At 47.2% G+C, this 19,324-nt stretch overlaps 1 protein-coding gene across 1 annotated transcript in view; it reads right to left on the bottom strand.

Moving 5' to 3' along the window:
- The window catches only part of bco2l (beta-carotene 15, 15-dioxygenase 2, like), a gene marked incomplete at both ends in the record, with an annotated part of 76,119 nt that overhangs the window by 8,014 nt on the left and 48,781 nt on the right, over positions 1–19,324 (bottom strand). Inside the window, 2 exons of the mRNA XM_084323126.1 lie at positions 3,979–4,116; positions 5,496–5,666. Coding sequence (XP_084179252.1) covers positions 3,979–4,116; positions 5,496–5,666 — 309 coding nt within the window. The remainder of the gene's footprint in view (positions 1–3,978; positions 4,117–5,495; positions 5,667–19,324) is intronic.

A 19,324-nucleotide genomic window follows, 5' to 3' on the forward strand; every position in this document is an offset into this window, starting at 1 on the left:
AAATAGGCAGAGTTTTCAGAGTACACAGTCACCAGAAAGAACTGGCGCGGGCTGGGGGTCAAGCTGGGACGAAGATAGAGTTGGGAAGTGGGAATCGGTAAGCTGCTGGTGTCACCACGGAAGACGACAAACAGGGAACCGCCCTGTAGGACAGATGTGGTGTTGAGAAGGTGGTAGGCTAATGTAGTGGGAGCGCCGTGGGCTGTAGGACACTCACACCATCCAACAGCCTGAAAGGGCGTGGCCATGGCAGGGGCTTGCAGAGAAAATATATAGCGAACCGGAAGTTACAGTATGGGAGGAGCTGCAAGTCCCCAGGCCATGGTATATGAGCGGTCAGGGAAACACAAGGGAAGGTTGTGTACAGAAGACTGCTGGGGTTTGTTTTCTGCTTTCAGAGTCCGGTGATGACCGATAGCGGAAAGGAGGACCACCGACAGCGGTGGAGACGGCCAACGGGGCGGAGTCCAGCGGTCGCAGGCGGTGTGGCCCAGGGGAGAACGAGGCAGACATCAGAAGGGGCTTTCCTGCGGAGCCGCTGTTTCGAGGCGTGTTGAAACCTAAAGCGTGGGCGGGTTTATTGTTGAAACCTGAACAAAAAAAACAGGGACTTCCTTCCAGAGACAAGAGACAGCATGAAGATGACAGCGTGAAGTCCTGTGTGTTTATTGATTATAATTTACAGAAGTAAGAGATGATTTATATATGAATATATAAGATAGAGATATATAAGGTATATATATAGCAGGGGGGAATTTATGACAATTTCCTGTAGTATGTTTAACACTTTCAGTGCCACCAGGGGGCGCACGACTTAGTGCTTGAATGCCACCATCAGCGCCAATGTTAACCTTAATATTGCCTAATCTATGTTTTAAATTATGGCTATGTGTCTAATCTGCCCGTCGCTTATCAAAGAATCATTTTCCAGTCAGTGCTGTCAAGGCAGATTGGTTTTTTATCGCTTCATTTCCGTTTGAGAGCATTTTGAAAAGCACCCGTTTTGAGGTAAAAAACAGCCCATTCTGTGATAATCGTCTTTTACTGGAATATTCCAGAACGTTGATATTTGTCGGCCTATTTATGAATCGTTTTCAAATAAACGCTAGATGATCAATAGTATACGTGCCCGCACGCATATTCGAGGCGCGCGCTGATAATAGCCGTTTTCATTTCCTCATGGATTTTACAGTGAAACCGCTGGAGCACATATCAGAAAAAAGCTTATATCTTCATCAAAACGAGTCTGATTATCCTAACACTGATAACATAGATTCCTTACCTGACATCAGATGGTATCCAACTGGTATATTCCAATTCCTGATCACCATTCGAAAAAATCGATAAATGTATAGATCTAACGTGTATACAGTAGAACTCATGCTTGCCGCGGCTCAGAGTCTCCAGAATGAACTCTGGTAACCCCGGCTGCATCAGTGGACTGGAAAATGTGGACTGGAATATTTTTTTCCCCCCATCCATTTTCATTGAGTCCATTCCAAAATCCCTGATGTCATCTGGGAGACGATAGGGGGCGCTTTTTTCACATCTGATCGCCGGCGGCCCTTGGGTAGGCTAGGGTAGGCTCGCGTGATGCAATATGATTTCAGATCGCTAAAAAATAAAAAAATTAAAAATTCAGAGAAATCTCGTAAATCCGAGAAAAGCCGCGAGTGGCATAGCAAGTGTTAATATAGTCCTCTCGGGACAGATAAACCATTCCTCTAGCAGGATCAAGGGAGGGGGAAGGTGAGTGTATCTCAGGACCACGAAGAAAGGAGGGTTTTCTAGCTGAAGAGACAATTCCCAGAGGGGAAGATGGACATTTCAAAACGACAGCCTAATCAATTGAAAAACCAAGTTGTTTTTGATTCTGAAGGTTGATTGAGAATCAAAGGGGGGAGTGAAAGATATCGGTGTTTTTCAATGTATGTGATGTATAGATTGGGGGGAGATGACAGCATCTAATGGTGCTAGGTCAGAGAGGTAGCTGTGCATGGTGACGGTTTGAACGGTGGAGGAAGCGGTTTAGAGGCAGGAGGCAGGCAGTGTTCGCAGCGAGCAGAATGTTTGCATTCCATCAGAACATCAACAGCTGATAAGAACACAGGACAGGCACAGGAGCGAGGGAGAGAGTTTGACATTAATGAAACAGACGTTTAAAATGTGTGTTTAAAGGTTAGAACAGTTGTCATGGCAGCGGCACATAGTAACCAGAAGAGGGGCGGGCCTGTTGTTGCTATGGCGAGAATATAGAAAAGTAAGTTCCTTCCGGGTGTAAGTCAGACTGAGATACGAACCACACAGAAGAGAATAAGCTTGATCAGAGACTTGGAAGCGATTCCCCCTCCCCCTCCCCTTGCGGGGAAAAGACTGACGTGGCACGACCACAGAGAAGGCTTTGGGATAACAGCCAGGCCGCAATTATCACCGAGCGGGGTAACAGGAGATCATTAGAATAATGAACTTTAGTGTTCCATCAGAGACTTTCGCAAGGACAATACAATCTGATAAAATCTGAGCTGAGGCTTCTGCTTATGTAATAAACAACGCTCTTTCAAGAAAGGTATTACGCTGTCAAGGGTCGAATTCTTATGGAGGTGGTGCATTCTTATGCTTGCGGATTGCATTAAAGGGGGATGACAAAGATTGTATCAGCCAGTATGTGAAGACGTCCAAGAAATAAACACAACGCAGGGTCAGGGGATGGAGAGATGATAACACAAGCCAAACAGACGAAGACGTGATACTGGCTGATTGATCAGAATCTAACAGGATGATTGAGTGAGTGAGTGAGTGAGTGAGTGAGTGAGTGAGTGAGTGAGTGACCGAGTGAGTGGCCGAGTGAGTGGCCGAGTGAGTGAGTGAGTGAGTGAGTGAGTGGATGTGTGAGTAAGTGGATCAGTGAGTGAGTGAGTGGATGTGTGAGTGAGTGGATCAGTGAGTGAGTGAGTGAGTGAGTGAGTGAGTGGATGTGTGAGTGAGTGAGTGCGTGAGTGGATGTGTGAGTGAGTGAGTGAGTGAGTGGATCAGTGAGTGAGTGAGTGAGTGGATGTGTGAGTGAGTGAGTGAGTGAGTGGATGTGTGAGTGAGTGGATCAGTGAGTGAGTGAGTGAGTGAGTGAGTGAGTCAGTGAGTGGATGAGTGAGTGAGTGAGTGAGTGAGTGGGTGAGTGAGTGAGTGAGTGAGTGAGTGAGTGACCGAGTGAGTGACCGAGTGACCGAGTGAGTGACCAAGTGAGTGGCCGAGTGAGTGGATGTGTGTGTGGATGTGTGAGTGAGTGAGTGAGTGAGTGGATGTGTGAGTGAGTGGATCAGTGAGTGAGTGAGTGAGTGAGTGAGTGAGTGAGTGAGTGAGTGAGTGAGTGAGTGAGTGGATGAGTGAGTGAGTGAGTGAGTGGATCAGTGAGTGAGTGGATCAGTGAGTGAGTGAGTAAGTGAGTGAGTGAGTGAGTGAGTGAGTGAGTGAGTGAGTGAGTGAGTGGATGTGTGAGTGAGTGGATCAGTGAGTGAGTGAGTGAGTGAGTGAGTGAGTGAGTGAGTGAGTGAGTGAGTGAGTGAGTGAGTGAGTGAGTGAGTGAGTGAGTGGATGAGTGAGTGAGTGAGTGAGTGGATCAGTGAGTGAGTGGATCAGTGAGTGAGTGAGTAAGTGAGTGAGTGAGTGAGTCAGTGAGTGAGTGAGTGAGTGAGTAAGTGGATGAGTGAGTGTGTGAGTGGATGCGTGAGTGTGTGAGTGGATGCGTGAGTGAGTGAGTGAGTGAGTGAGTGAGTGAGTGAGTGAGTGAGTGAGTGAGTGAGTGAGTGAGTGAACGAATGACAGAGTGACCGAGTGAGTGAGTGAGTGAGTGACCGAGTGAGTGGATGTGTGAGTGAGTGAGTGAGTGAGTGAGTGAGTGAGTGAGTGAGTGAGTGAGTGACTCCAATGGGCCACATGTTACCCGGGGACAGTGCCACTATAGGGAACTCAATAGTGTCGTACCTCTCCAGGGGCTGTCTTCACAGCTGTAGCTGCACAGTAATGCAGAGTGACGAGGTTTTGGTCCAGCGGTGCGTTATCATCCACGCTTAGAGGAAGAACGTATCTCCTGGGAAGGTTTCTGCACATTGAGTTGTAAAACTGACGGGGGAAGGAAAGAGAAGAGACACACGGGCCGTGATGACTCACCACGCTCAGGTTTCATCACCATACATGTCTGACTATTTTATCAAAATGCTGTTAAATCAGGTACAGTGCTTTATATGATTTTACATGGTAATGATGTGTGTGTGTAAAGTTATATGTCCATACTGTATGTACAGTACATGGGTAAGTGTTTTTATGTAAAAAAAGAATTTGATCCACTTATTCTCCCCATTTTCTATTTTTCTCCCATCCCAATTTCGTATTATCCAATTCTACCCTCCCCTGTCTTGAATGTTGTTAGACCATGCCTCCCACTGGTCGACTGCAATGTGGACGAAGCCTTGCATCACGCGTCCCCTCCGGTCCAGGAGGAGGCAGCCGTCGCATCTTTTCACCTGTACAGCGCGATCTCTCAGCGGCGAGGAGTAACCCCCGTTTCTTCCTGATTCCGCTGTACAGGCGCACCAACCGACCTGTAGGAGTGGCTGTCCACAACGTCCGATCCCCACCCACCGGCTTTCCCACCCCCTAATACTGCCAATTGTATTAGTATGAACGACCAGCCAAGCCGGAAGCAACGCCGAGAGCTGGGCTCGAACCCAGCATCTCCTGCGTTAGTGGCGAGCGCCTTGCCCACTGCGCCACTTAGCCGCCCTGTGTCCATCCATCTTGTCTGTCTGAATGTGTGTCCATCCTTCTTGTCTGTCTGAATGTGTGTCCGTCCATCTTGTCTGTCTGAATGTGTGTCCGTCCTTCTTGTCTGTCTGAATGTGTGTCCGTCCATCTTGTCTGTCTGAATGTGTGTCTGCGCTTCTTGTCTGTCTGAATGTGTGTCCGTCCATCTTGTCTGTCTGAATGTGTGTCCGCCCTTCTTGTCTGTCTGAATGTGTGTCCGCCCTTCTTGTCTGTCTGAATGTGTGTCCGCCCTTCTTGTCTGTCTGAATGTGTGTCCGTCCTTCTTGTCTGTCTGAATGTGTGTCCGTCCTTCTTGTCTGTCTCAATGTGTGTCCGCCCTTCTTGTCTGTCTGAATGTGTGTCCGTCCTTCTTGTCTGTCTGAATGTGTGTCCGCCCTTCTTGTCTGTCTGAATGTGTGTCCGTCCTTCTTGTCTGTCTGAATGTGTGTCCGCCCTTCTTGTCTGTCTGAATGTGTGTCCGCCCTTCTTGTCTGTCTGAATGTGTGTCCGCCCTTCTTGTCTGTCTGAATGTGTGTCCGCTCTTCTTGTCTGTCTGAATGTGTGTCCGTCCTTCTTGTCTGTCTGAATGTGTGTCCGTCCTTCTTGTCTGTCTGAATGTGTGTCCGCCCTTCTTGTCTGTCTGAATGTGTGTCCACCCTTCTTGTCTGTCTGAATGTGTGTCCGTCCATCTTCTCCACCTTGTCCATGTCCTCTCCAGGAGCTCTGCGGAGGTTCTCCAGTGTGAAGTCTCCGATGACCGCTCCGTCGTCTCCGCAGCACATGTCCATAACCAGGAAGCCGTTGTCCTCGTAGGCGTTGATCTGGTGCAGAGCGAACATGGCCGCCCCATGGTACTTCACTTTGCTCACCTATTAGATCGGTCACACAGACAATCAGGACCAATCATGACTGTTAAAAAAACAAACAAGGTACAGAGTAAAGAAATGTTCCATGGCACTGGTTCTCAACAGCTTTAATGCCACAGCACACGCTTTGACCAGACACAATTTCCCCCAAAACATCTCATTATGTTTTGCACCACCAATAACTCTCCCCCAACCACTGACCCCTCCCTCCCTGATGAGCTCAATAACCTTTACGTCAGCTTTGATAGGGACAACCAGGAGGCGCCCACCAAGGCTGTTCTCCCTGTAGTGTTAACCCCTCACTCTCTTCCCCACCGACTTGTGTATCGTACTGAGCAGGACTAATGCACGTAAGGCCCCAAATGGCCTAAAGCTGTTTTGAGACAGATCAAATAAAATATAGTTTGAGTTTCTGACATAGAATAAAGTCTTTTTAAAGAAGTAATTTACAACAATACATCTTCAAAGTAGTAGGTGTTAAAAGTAAATCTGGGTTTAGAAAATGTGTATACAAAGGAAACCAAGTGTTATTACTAGAATGCATATTCTGTGATGGAAAGATGTTCTAAAAAGATGTTATTACAGATATAAGTTTAGTAGATAACTAGGAAACCATTGTTTGAAAGTAAATCTGTTTTTTGAAAGAACTAAAGGGAATTTACAAGCCAAAACAAAAGACTTTAATAAAATGGGGGAATAATATGAGATTTTTTTTTTAATTATATGATGATGTTATGGAGAACTAGACTAAGAATAATATTTACATATCATGTGTATTAAATAAATGTAATAGTTATAATGATTTAGCCCTAGAATGGTTTGGAAGCAAATACTAAGTTCTGTATCGTATGGCTCCGCTCGGCGTCACTACTGCACTGTACCTCGCTCGTGCACGCGCACTGAATAAAAAATTCCACAATGTACCTTTACATCCCAACATCCGTCTGATTGATTGATTGATTGATTTTTATTGTGGAGTAAAAGACAGCATCCAAGGGATAAAAACATGAGAAAGTGCAAGCACTTATTTCCATCATGGTCCCTGATTTTGGACATGGACAGACATCATAAAACATAGAGCATCATAATAAAACATACTAAAACAGAGCATCATAATAAAACATAGAGCATCATAATAAAACATAGAGCATCATAATAAAACATAGAGCATCATAATAAAACATAGATCATCATAATAAAAAACAGAGAATAAAACATAATAGCAACCCCATACAAAAAAACACTCCCTACCCTCACCTTCCTATGGCTATTCTATACTTCACTGGCTAGCCATTTCTTTGTGGCACGTCTAAAACTTCCCCCCTCTTCGATGTTTTTCAGGGCCACTGGAAGCTTGTTCCACTCCAGTGCTGCAGAATATAAAAAAGTATTTGTGCCCATTAGGGAGTTACATTTTGGCAGAATAAAATCCGTACTGCTCCTTCTAGTGGAGTATGAATGATTGTCACGGAATCGATTAAAATAATTAGATAGATATTTCGGACCTGTATTTTGAACAATCTTGTGTGTGAGACCTAATTTGATGTGAATTACCCTTTTATTGACCAGAAGCCAGTTTAGTTGCCTAAAGAAAGTTGGCCCTAGGTGAGTGCGTGGAGGTAGTTTAAGGACTACTCTCATTAATTTGTTTTGAGCTGTCTGAAGTTTGTTTTTCAGGACCTGTGGAGCGCCACACCCCTATCAGCTTACCTACATAAGCAGGGGTGGGGCCACATACTCGCCTCCTTCTTCGCTTTCACCACAAGGAAGTGCCTTCGGTAGATCCCCACTTGACGAGGTTGTTAGTAGAAGAAAGTTGGAAAACAAGAGATACGTTGACATCATATCTTTATTTTCTCTCTCACTATTTTCGAGAAAATACGGCGATATTGTCTTCGTTACTGGAGTGTCTGGAAGATGATGATGATATTCCTTTATTGATCCCCTTGGGGAAATTCAGGCATCATAGCAGCATGGGGGGGAGGGGGGGAGGGGTACAGGTAGTAAAACAACACAGTATACAGGTAGTAAAAGACAACACAGGCAGTGTAAACAATTTGATCAATATGGTCAATATAATTTACTATCTGACTAGCTGAGGAATATTCACATTATTCACAGTGTCACATGAGGTGCAGTATGCAAGAGGTAGTGTTATAATAATTTACTATCTACTGAGTATACATTAATCAAAGTACCAGGGTAGTCTACTTTGTCCCCCTTGGGTTCCTATAAGTCCCAGGTCAATGTCTGGTAGCAGTCGCTGTCGCTGCCCCCTGTTGTGGGGCCTGGAGGCTGCTAGTCGCTGCCCACTGTTGTGGAGCCTGATGGCCGCTGGTATGAAGGACTGTCCGAGGCGGTTAGTTGAGTGTCGGGGGGGGATGAGTCTGTGGCTGAACGAGCTTCTCATCTTGACTAGCTCGTCGTAGAGGGGGTGGTAGGGGTTCTCCATGATGGCATCCAGCTTCCTTATCATCCCCCTCTCTACCATCACCTCAAGTCTAGGTAGCTCGACTCCCACCACGGAGCTAGCCTTCCTCACCAGCTTGTTGAGCTTGTTGGTGTCCCTTGAGTTGATGTATCCTCCCCAGCATGCCACAGCATAGAAGAGGATGCTGGCCACAACAGACTGGTAAAAAGACTGCAGCAGTTTGTTGCACACATTGAAGGACCTGAGTCTCCTCAGGAAGAACAGCCTGCTCTGTCCCTTCCTGTAGAGGGCCTCTGTGTTGTCCGACCAGTCCAGTTTATTGTTCAGGTGTACCCCAAGGAACTTGTATGAGTCCACCATCTCCACATCCACCCCTCGGATGGAGATGGGAATCGGGGGGGGCCTCTTCTTGCCCCTCCGGAAGTCCACCACCAGCTCCTTGGTCTTACTGGTGTTGAGTTGGAGGTGGTTGCTGTCGCTCCACCCCACAAAGCTCTCCACCAGGGCTCTGTACTCCTCCTCATCATCGTCGGTGATGTAGCTTACGATGGAGGAGTCGTCTGAGAACTTCTGCAGGTGGCACCCGCTGGAGTTGCGGCAGAAGTCTGAGGTGTAGAGGGTGAAGAGGAAGGGTGACAGCACAGTTCCCTGGGGGGCGCCGGTGTTGCTCACCAGTACGTCAGACTGACTGTCCTGATGATGATGATGTAGATGATGATGTAGATGATGATCATTCTACACCTCCACTGTTTTTTTCGTATTAGGAGTTCACGCCGCTGACATGCCTCCCAACTACAATCCTCCTTGCTGCGGCTGGATGGGGTAAGACCCTCCAGCAATACAGCTGGACTGTAGGACGCACCGACTGTTGTGAGAAGCGGTGGGTTCCAGGTTTGGTGAGTAATGTTTGCTTGCGAGCACCACTTGTCTGTTAGTGCTATGGGGGCTAGCTGACAAGTTTTACGAAAACCGGCCCCAGATTAGGGTCCTTCTGTTCAGCCTTTTAGGAGACGGCGGAGGATCTTGGTTTGAAGCCCATTATAGTCAACTAGTGGGCCACGACCAGTAACTGGTGATCCCAGGATTCTCTGGACGAGTGGATGCTTCTCTGTCACCGTGTAGGCCCCATCTTTCATATACAAATGAGAGTATACCCTAACGAGGAAATGTGGGCATGGATGTTCGTTATCGGGAGATCCATGTTCAAGTCGGCTACAGCCCAGATGGGACTTGTGCTGGCTCCGCCGGATGTCTGGTAAAATCACTGTTGTAAACTGTGTTGACATCTCTTTTTCTCTTCTCTCTTAAAAGGTGAGGAGGGTTTCAGAATGGCGGCCTGTCTGAAGTGTGGCTTGTTATATCGTGTGTGTACAAATTCGGGTGGTAGCTGCTTAGCAGATAGCTGCTTAGCTTGCGTGCTAGTTGTGGCCTACTGTGTTAGCCAGTCAGCTGTTAGTGCGGTGTTAGCTCGCTGTGTTTACCAGGCTAGTACACGTTAGCTTGCTGCTATCAGCCGAACGGCTGTTAGCTTAATGCTACACTGTTGAACGTTTTCTGTGACTATAACATGCCTTAAACACTCTGACTACGACGTCATCTTTGACAGAGGATGTTAGTCGAACCTACCTGGAGCCGGCCGGCGAGGACTGCGTCAACAAGGAGAACCGTAGCGGCGGGGAGCAGCGACGCTGCCCGTGTCGTCAAACACAGGATGCTGTGTTTACTATCGGTGCCCTGTTAGATACTGCAGTTCGCTTGATCTGCACTCTCGGTAGGAAGGTCCTGACCAGACCTTAAAATGCGTCTTCTTCCTTCCCTTCTAAATGTTTTGTAAATAACGATGTTTTCCAAAACGAGTGTTGCTGCACTACATTTAGGATACAACGCGAGTTGTGTGTGAATTGTCTTGTCACTGGTATTAGCTTCTCCATGCAAATCGGGTTGTTTGTTACAGATGTAAAAATGATCTGGTTTGTTGTGTTGAGAAACATCATGTGTGTTCATGTACCGTGTACTCACAACTAAGGGGGTTAAACTAACCTATAAAGCTATGCTTAGTGACATATGAGTGAAGAATGAATTCTTTTCTCAGACTGTAATGACAATGAACAGTGTGTTCACATATTAACAGGTTTACCTGTTCAACTGGCCGTATTAAGGGTAAGGTAGGAGGGGTGTTTCCCCCCGGTTCCCTGGGGACTTCCTCACCCTCCTCTCAGACATGTTGTTTACAATATATTGTGTCACTGTGTGGTGGGATACGATGTAACCCTTGGCTTGATTGCTGGCGTTGTGCTAAAACTGCTTGAGGAACTGTATTTTCCTAAAAGAAAAGATTGTTTGGTCACTTTTCGTGTGTGCTTAGCAAGGCCTGTGGCCGATACTAATCGAGAATTGTGTATTCTCTCATTATGAAAAACGGCGTTCCTCTGTAGAGTGTATTGCCATTTTTTGTGGTGGTAAAGGGTTGTGTGTATCTTGTGATCTACAACTGGGTTGGGTTGGCCACAGAATCACATGTGTAAGTCTGGTACCGGGGCTCTTTAGGGGGCCCTCTCTATTCTGTGTTTTTTCCTTAGTAAAAATCAGATAGCAGGTTAGCATATTGGAATATTGGGCGTGTGCACCGCAGAAATGCCCCCGCCACAGAGTACGTCACTGTGCGCGTCTCTGTTGGTAAGACTTCCGTGAGCTGTTCAGGTCCATATGATGGATCTGTTTCAGGGAGGGGTCAGGGCTCCTCCTCACGAAGCTCCTACTCTGGCCTTCTGTGAGTTAGGACTCTCCTTCCATGTGAGGGAGCCTCCTCAGAGTGCAGAGCCTCCTCCTCAGATTGTCAAGGTGAGTAGAACTCCAAAAAGGAGTCCTGCTCTATTGTGTGTGTATTCAATTCAATTCGATTATTGAGTGTGTATGGGTTCAGTGCCTCCTCCTCAGAGAGCCCTAAACCAAATTTTTACATGGCTCAATGTTGCAATATATTCTTTTCAATCTATACAGCTCGCGTGGGAAGTCTCTCTGGGGATTTCCGTCTCCTCCCTATGGGAGGGTGGTGGGATGTAAAAATGTACACAATTTTTACCCTCAGCCTGCGTCACGAGGGATTCATGTCAGTCTGTGTTCTTTCTTTTTTGGATAAAAAGAGGAAGGTACATGAAGCACGACGGCTCCGTGTCGTTCTCCCAGGCGACTTGGAGGAACAATGTTTGGTGTCTGGCTAGACTATCCATTGATGTGTTTGTGTCTCGACGCATACATAGTGCTGGCTCGGTGTGTTTCTGTTACAGGATCACACAGGGGCTAAGTGCGCCTTGGTTGCTTGTTAAAACAGCGTTTTTATAGGGCAACTGGGATGGAGTTTTGTCTCTTCCGAGCGCCAGTTTACTAGGTTGTCTCGATGAATTCTCGTTCATATCTGGGGGATGTTAACGGAATAGATCTGAACATATGTAGAGGGGTCTCACGCCCATTGGGGTGGGCAACTGAGCACGGTCTAAATGGGGACCGTCTGGGTGGCGCCCTCTTTTCATGTTTTAGATCGACACGCATATCTGCCCCTTCTCCCGGAGTAGGCAGGTCGGCGTGATTAGGACGCGGGACTGGTCTGGTCACGCTGGTCCAGGTCAGTTAACCCGTTGTCCGCCGGGGATGCAGATCTGCTGTTCTGGTACCCTGAGGGACTTGTGCTTTTTTCGGGGGGAAAAATGCCAGGTCGGTCCGGGTGTCACAGGGTTAGGCGCTATGGAGACCCTTGTTGGGTACATATTGTACTCTGCACTGTCGTAATGGCTTACGGCCATGCCAACCTGTACACGCCCGATCTCGTCAGATCTCGGCCGCTACGCAGGTTCGGTCCTGGTTAGTACTTGGTTGGGAGACCGCCTGGGAATACCAAGGGCGGTGTGCTTGGGGCTGGTTCTCCATTCTTTTCGCTCCTCTCTCACGCGTGGCGTGGAGGGGTCTGTTGGGGTGGTCTTGGACCTCCTCTGGTAACTCTGTGCTTCCCGTGCCGCCGGGCCCAGTCCGAAGTACTGTTCGTCGACCCGTAGGCCTGGAATAACCCTTTTTTGAAAAACTGCAACACTTGTACTGCGGTATGATACCCGCAGGTGTGTTTTGGAGTTTTTCCTGAGGGGTTATAGGAACAACCACGCATAGGGTAACGACATGGTGGTTGGTTCCCTGGTGTGTTGGAGCAGTGTCAACTCCCGGGTTGTCCGGTCGAGTGTGCCCCTGCACGTTCATGACATCTGCCAATCATGTCAGCCTTCTCTGCCTCAACCCCTCTGGGTGGGGGTTTTTAAAGGAGGCTTTGTCATGGTGATCAACAACGCCAGCATACGCCCCTTCCGCCGGGGCGGCTGTTTTCAGCTGACTCCTTTGGCGCCTGTCTCGTCCGCAGTGCTCCAGGCTCGGGTTACAGCCTGTTGCCTGGTTTCCCCGGTACGCTGCCTGCTTCCGTTGGTTAACCTTTTACGGTCGTGCTGACTGCCTGTTCTGCAGGGTCAGTATGCCAGACGGTGTGCTATTGGGGGGAAAGGGCCCGCTCTTGGAGGGGCCTGATCCGAATATGCTGGCGATGTGGGGGGCGGTGTCACTAAGTGACCGCCTGGTGGGGTCTTGATGCCTGGCATCATTGACCTCTCCGGGCCCCCGTTTTCCAGGGGATCCAGTCCCTTCGGTGGGTCTGGGTCTTCCTTCGCGCTCCGCTGCTACGGCCTTGCCACAGGGTTGGGTTTGTTCTTGACCCCGTGATTCTGGGGGCAGTAACGAGGTTGTTCCTTCCATTCGTTCCCGGGTGGCATGCGTGTTGTGCGTGTGTGTAGTCGTGGGGTCAAGCCACGGTCTGCTCACCCTGTGCGTTGAGTTGCTTGAGTGCCTCTTCGCACAGTCGGATCCGTCGCCCTCCCGCGATCCTCCATAGGGGGGGTGCCCTCCATTAGGGGGGGTCGGGGGGGCTTGGTCCTCCCTGATCTGATGGTTGTGGGGGGCCTCAGCGGGGTACATTTGTCGGCCGATGGCTCTCGCTCGGCCTCCCTTGTGCAGTAGTGACGCCGAGCGGAGCCATACGATACAGAACGTTAGGTTATGGCTATAACCAAGTTCAGTTAGGCAGTTAGACAAGCCACGCCTACTTTTTCAAAGTCAAACTGAAACCATTGTTGATTGGAGGAATACCTGGGATGAGGTCACTAGCCTGTGATGTCATCACCCTGCAATCTGGGCCTTTATAACTGAGGCCCCTGGACTGTGAGGCGAAAATGAATGAAGATGCCTCAACCACTCTACATATCCACGCCGCTATACAGAGACAGAGATCACGGACGACGGTATTGACAAATACCAAGGAACATTCTTGTAACAGTAGTCTGGAGATCCAATGCAAACCTTGAGTTATTTTAACCATTCAGTGTTTTTGATCAACTGCAAGAAGTTATTAAGAAGCCGTTATTGTATGCTTTGGTTAATAAACTTGCAAGAGAAAACCAGGAGCGCTTGTCTGGACAACCCGTTTTTAAGAAGACTATAGGTTTGGGAGCAGAACAACGCTAGTACATAGAACATTGTATCTAAACCAAGATACGACAAAAGTCTCCTCAGATTCTGGTGAACCTTTACCGGTGCACCATAGAAAGCTTACTCCACAACTGCATCGCAGTCTGGTATGGAAACTGCACTGCCTCAGACCAGAAAGCACTGCAGAAGGTGAAGACTGCTCAACTCATCACCAGTACCACTCCCTGCAATTGAAGGTATTGTATGCAGCATTGTCAAGCAGACCTCTCATCCCAATCATGGACTGTTTGCCCTCCTCCCCTCCGGGAGGCGCTAGAGGAACCTCCATTCCAAGTCAAGCAGATTCAGGAACAGCTTCTTTCCCTCAGCGGTCATCTCCCTGTCAACTCTGTACCATGATGTCAGCCCCCCCCCCCCATACCATATCAACTCTGAACTCTAAACTCCATTGCCTATACCCTAGGCTTTGTTACCCATACTGTATGAACTTTGAACTCTGTTGCCTAAACTCAATTTATACCTACCTACTACTTTCACTGTCTACAACTTCCCTACACTGTAATCATAGTAATCATAATAATCATGTTATTACTACCTACCTCATACTATAGTCTACCTATATAACTCTGTATGATAGAATGTACAATAGTGCTGTATAACCATATATATATATATAAATACTGTATATTCTTACAGTATAGTCGACTAATCGATCGAAAGGAGCCGTAGTCGACTGCCAACCTCTTAGTCGAATGCAATTTTTTTTTATAATAATTATTATAATATTTATTTATTTATTATTATTATAATTATTTTTTTACATAAAAATGTTTTGTATCATTCTTTCCAAAAGAAGAGGCCTAGAAGCGTGGCTAACGCTAATGGCACGCATACCAGAGGCTAACTGCCTAAGAAAACAGGCACAGAGGCACTGAAAGAGGATTTCACCCATCTAATGAACACGACTAGACTAGACAAATATCAAGATGTATCCATCAGTGGACCAATAGACCTGTCGCTAAACCACGCCCCAAATAGAATTTGTCCAATCATATCACAGCGAAAATCCTCGCTGGCAGAAAACCAGTGGTGCAGTCGCAGTCACACCCGGTTACACGCCGTGTTACCAGATCACTGAGGCAGAAGTACGCACGATCGCGCACAGATGTGTACTCGCGTGTACGCGCACACAAAAATGCGCTGTATCCATTCGTTGTGACTAGTACCCGGCCACCGTTTTACATAACAAAAAGCGCAGGTAGACTAAGTGTCTGGGTGTTGGCTATCTGAATGCATCTCCCCCTTCATTCTGTGTGACACAGGCAGTGGAGGTGAATACTAATGTGGCTCGGAATTCGTGATGGGGTCTACCTGCTTATGATATTGAATCAAGCGTCTGTGCTGCGCGCCAGCTTTCCATGCGCACATTCACACAAATAGAGAGCAAGAAGAGCTTGTATGATAGAAAGATTGCACTTGCGTATATGCGCTTGTGTGTGTGTGTGCGTGTGTGTGTGCGTGTGTGTGTGTATAAATCAGTTATGTGCGCATGCACGTACCCGCGCGTGCGCGTGGCGTGGCGTGTTACCAGTTCCCATATTAGGACTGCACCACTGCAGAAAACTCGGACATCAACAGAAAAGCCATTTGTAGGGCGCATCAAACCAAACGTCTGTGATCGAAACCACTGTGAAGGGTTCAGTTTCTATGTTTATTATCTAGCTAATATCTGATGGTGAAACGCTGTGCGTGGGGTACCTGTAATTCGGACACCAGGTACCCTGAAAGACTGGATGGAGGAGTATATTTTGTACCTTTTCCGAAGCCCAAAAGAAAACTCTGCAAATGCAAGCGGTGGATTCTACTGTGTCGTCGACCACATACACAACTGAATGTGAAGAGGACACTTATGTTTGCTCAAAGGTAAGGTCAATTCATAAAGACATAATATTTGACGACATGTATTAGAAACGTAGACCAAACTATTAGTTAGCTAACGTTAGCTGCAAGCTAGCTAGCCAGCTAGCTAGCTGGTGTTATCCTAGCTAGCTAGCTACAGTGTTATCAACATCAACTTTGCGGTCATTAATTTGTTGTCTGACTTTTCTTCCTCGCTAGTTAGCTGGTGTTTTTAGCTAATTTAACGTTTGCTAACTGTCTTTTCCCCTCAAAGCACTTCTGCCGGCCTGTGGAGCAGCCTCCCCCAAATGGAAGAAGGTGGACAAGAGGAGTGAGATGAACGATTGAGAAATCAACAAGCACAAATCGAATCACTGACGAGTATAAATACTGTTCTGAGACATAATCAAGTACCAAATAGATTAACACCAGAGGTCTTGCAGAACAGCTGTGTACCAGCCTATATTTCAAATATGCCACTAGATTCACTTATGATCAATTCAATAATCTATGTACTGTGTTTAGTATACCTAGCAGTGAAACAGCACAGCAAACTTCAGTCCCATTGACATATAGCAGAAGTGATTGGCAAATTAACACAATGCCCCTGCGTGTGCAGCTTTTGCTTGTTCTTATGAAACTGAGACAAAATCATGATTTCAAAGATTTGGCATTTAGATTTATGATTGATGAACGAAGTGTTGGTACTTTGTTCAATGCATGGGTGGACGGACTATGTTCACAGTTCTAGGGGAATTACCCGCATGGCCTCATAGAGACATAATAATGGCACAAATGCCAGGAAAGTACAGAGAGGAATTTCCTACAACGATGCCAATATTAGACTGTACAGAGTTAAAAATTCAAACCCCAACTTCCAAAGCTACTCAACCTACAAGTCTGCAAACACATTGAAATCCCTCATAGCATGTGATCCACGAGGTTCTGTAATATCTTGTCACTGGATCTATGGCTGACAAAGAAATAGTTAGGCAGAGCAACTTTATTAAGCTAATGAAAAATCTGCTTAAACATGGCTATCTGCAGGAAGGGGATGGGCTTATGGTAGATTTGGATTTTTTATTGAAAATGACCTACAAGAAATTGGACTTGAAATAAACATCCCACCCTTCGTCAGAGGAAAAAGGCAGATGCCCTCTACAGATGTCTGCCTGACAAAAAAAAGTGGCTGCACACAGGACACATGTTGAACGTGCTATATCAAAGATAAAGACATTTAAAATTGTGTGAGAGAGGATCCCTAACATAAGGTTGACAAACATCAACCAGATCTGGTATGTTGTGAGCATGCTGTCTAACTTCCAGCCAAGAATACAATTACCTGATAGCTCAAGCCACAACCAATGGGCTATTATTCTTTCACATCAAACTGCATGACGGTGCACATTTTTTTTTCAATAAACTGTGAATGAGCACCATTTTGTACAAGAGGCAGTGTCTTAATTTTATGCACGAGAAATGTCTAAACTGTACATGAGCCCAATGATGTGTGCACAGTACCCTGGTGCCCTACAGTATGGTTTCAACAGAAATGAGAAGGAGAAAATAAATAGGCTACTGTTTGAGAACACTGCTCGTACTAGCTGCTACTTGAATATAGCTCCCCTCTCCACTAAAATGTATCAGCAATAGTAGTAATCATGGATTATCGTCATAGTTCTTGTAATCTTCAATCAAGTCAACTGTAAGCTTGAGAGTAGCTAGCTAACGTTATGTAACAGGGTGGATTATCCCTGCTTCGTGGGAACGGTTGCTGGCAGTCACAAGGTAGCTGGACACAGTAGAGCTCCGTCTGACTGCACCCTCGTCTTTGGGCCTGGAGCGTCGACTGGAGGCTGGTAGTGTGAGTGGATGGGGCCCGGGATTTACCAACCTGGTCTGGTACTCTGGTCTTCCTCCCCTGCAGCAGGGCGGTCAGCAGTACTCCCCAACACGCTCCCACTTCCCCCGGTGGCTCCTTAAACCCTCCCACACCTAGTGACTGAATTGTAAATAAATACCCTGGGTTCCCCCCGCAAGCAGTACCCTCCCTCAATGACCCTAGAAACCCCACAATGAAAAGGGAAAGGTGGAATAGGAAGGGGTTAATTATGTTAACGTTACCCACACCAAAAGAGTTGTTAAACGGCTCATGGATAGACACGCACACAGAGCTCCCATCTAATTCTTTAATGTTATTGATACTGGTCAGTTACAATGATTTACTACTAGTGACCAAATGGACTGAAGTCCCACTATAGTACCGTTGGTAACTCCATACCTCATAAACACGTATATTATACACCCACCTCTGGGTTAATATCGGGGATAATATACTTCAATGTGTTTGACTCATCGCCCACGTCTGGGTCTTCACCCTGTATAATACCTCCAAAAGGCTTTAATTATACGGCAAGAATAATACCTCTCTAGGCCTTATTTATAATGTACCAGGTCTGTAACTTCCCCACAGGGAAAGGGTTAACTAGATGGGAAAATATTATTAAAGAACAAACCCGTTATCACACTCAGAGAAAATGAAAAGAAATCAAAAGGTGGGCCCACAAATACCTTACAAAAGCCCTATGCTAATGCCGGCATGTATTGTTAATGGGGTACCCCTGGAACTGTGGTTAGCAACGTTAGCTTCGCCCGCGGGCCGCACCACACTGTGTACTGTGTAATAGCTCCAGAGCATTGATGCTCAATTGTACTCAACCCAAAATGGCGGCCGCGCCGCACCACCACCGTCCGGGGTGGCAAGATGGCGTCGAACGCTCTCGTCGCGGGGGGCTAGCAGGCGGGGCTGGAGCAGGGGCAGTAGTGAGCTGAGAGCGTGTGCCTCTGCCGGTCGGGACGATCTCCCGTGTTGGCCTGAAGTCAGCCGGTGCAGAACGGTTGTAAACAGCCGGTGCAGAGTTGACGGCGCGCATACCTAAACTCGCCCTCACTCACACTGAAGCTACACTCTGGGTCCCAAAACAGCCCACCTGCTACACGATTATACTGTGGCGCAACGTGGCTGGCTATACCACCGGTCTCTTCTACTGCAGTCAGACGGAGCCGTTAGCAGCATACTACTATACCGCACACAGTAACTACTATAACCCGATAACGTTAGACGTTAGTCTCGTTAGCTCCAGACTCTCTTACTCACGCACTATCACGGATACTCCTATGATAACCCGTCGCTGGCACCTCCCGCTGCAGCTGCGACCGTTCACAGCAACATCCCAGGCAGAAGAGGCTCTCCTTCCCTCTTCCGTCCCCATTTACTTGCTCCGCCGGCTCTCTGGTACGCTCTCTGCCTGCCACCGCCCCCTGCTGGTCGCCAACTAGCCACACAGGGAAAAGGATTGTAGAATAGAATCCAGTAATGCCGTTTATAATCCATATTTCAGCCGGTAGAAGAAGGAGAAGCTTGCATCATTGTTTGTGAGAATATCAATGGAAACTAGTCAACATGTCTTTGTGCACAAAGGGGAGATAAAAGGCAAGTCAGCACATCTGGATAATAGGCATATTTTCCAGGTTGCTACAGTTATATATAGCTAATGCTTGCATCACCATGGAGGTCTAAGGTGTGAGGTTCTCCTCTCCCTGGACCTTTAATTCCTGTTCCCTGTACTTTAATTCCCTGTCTCCTCACTTCACTAGCCCCCACCCTCGCGTTCGTTTGCTCTTCAGCAGCCACACCCTTGGACTACCTGTCATTATGTGTTTGATTGGTCTGGTGCCGAACACACACTTCTAGTTTCAAGTATCAATTACCTTCACGCACCTGACGTGTATTCTAATTAGTTCCCCTTTGGGC

The sequence above is a fragment of the Notolepis coatsorum genome (genome assembly GCF_963971535.1).
Source record: "Notolepis coatsorum genome assembly, chromosome: 10".
Classification (NCBI taxonomy): Eukaryota; Metazoa; Chordata; class Actinopteri; order Aulopiformes; family Paralepididae; genus Notolepis; species Notolepis coatsorum.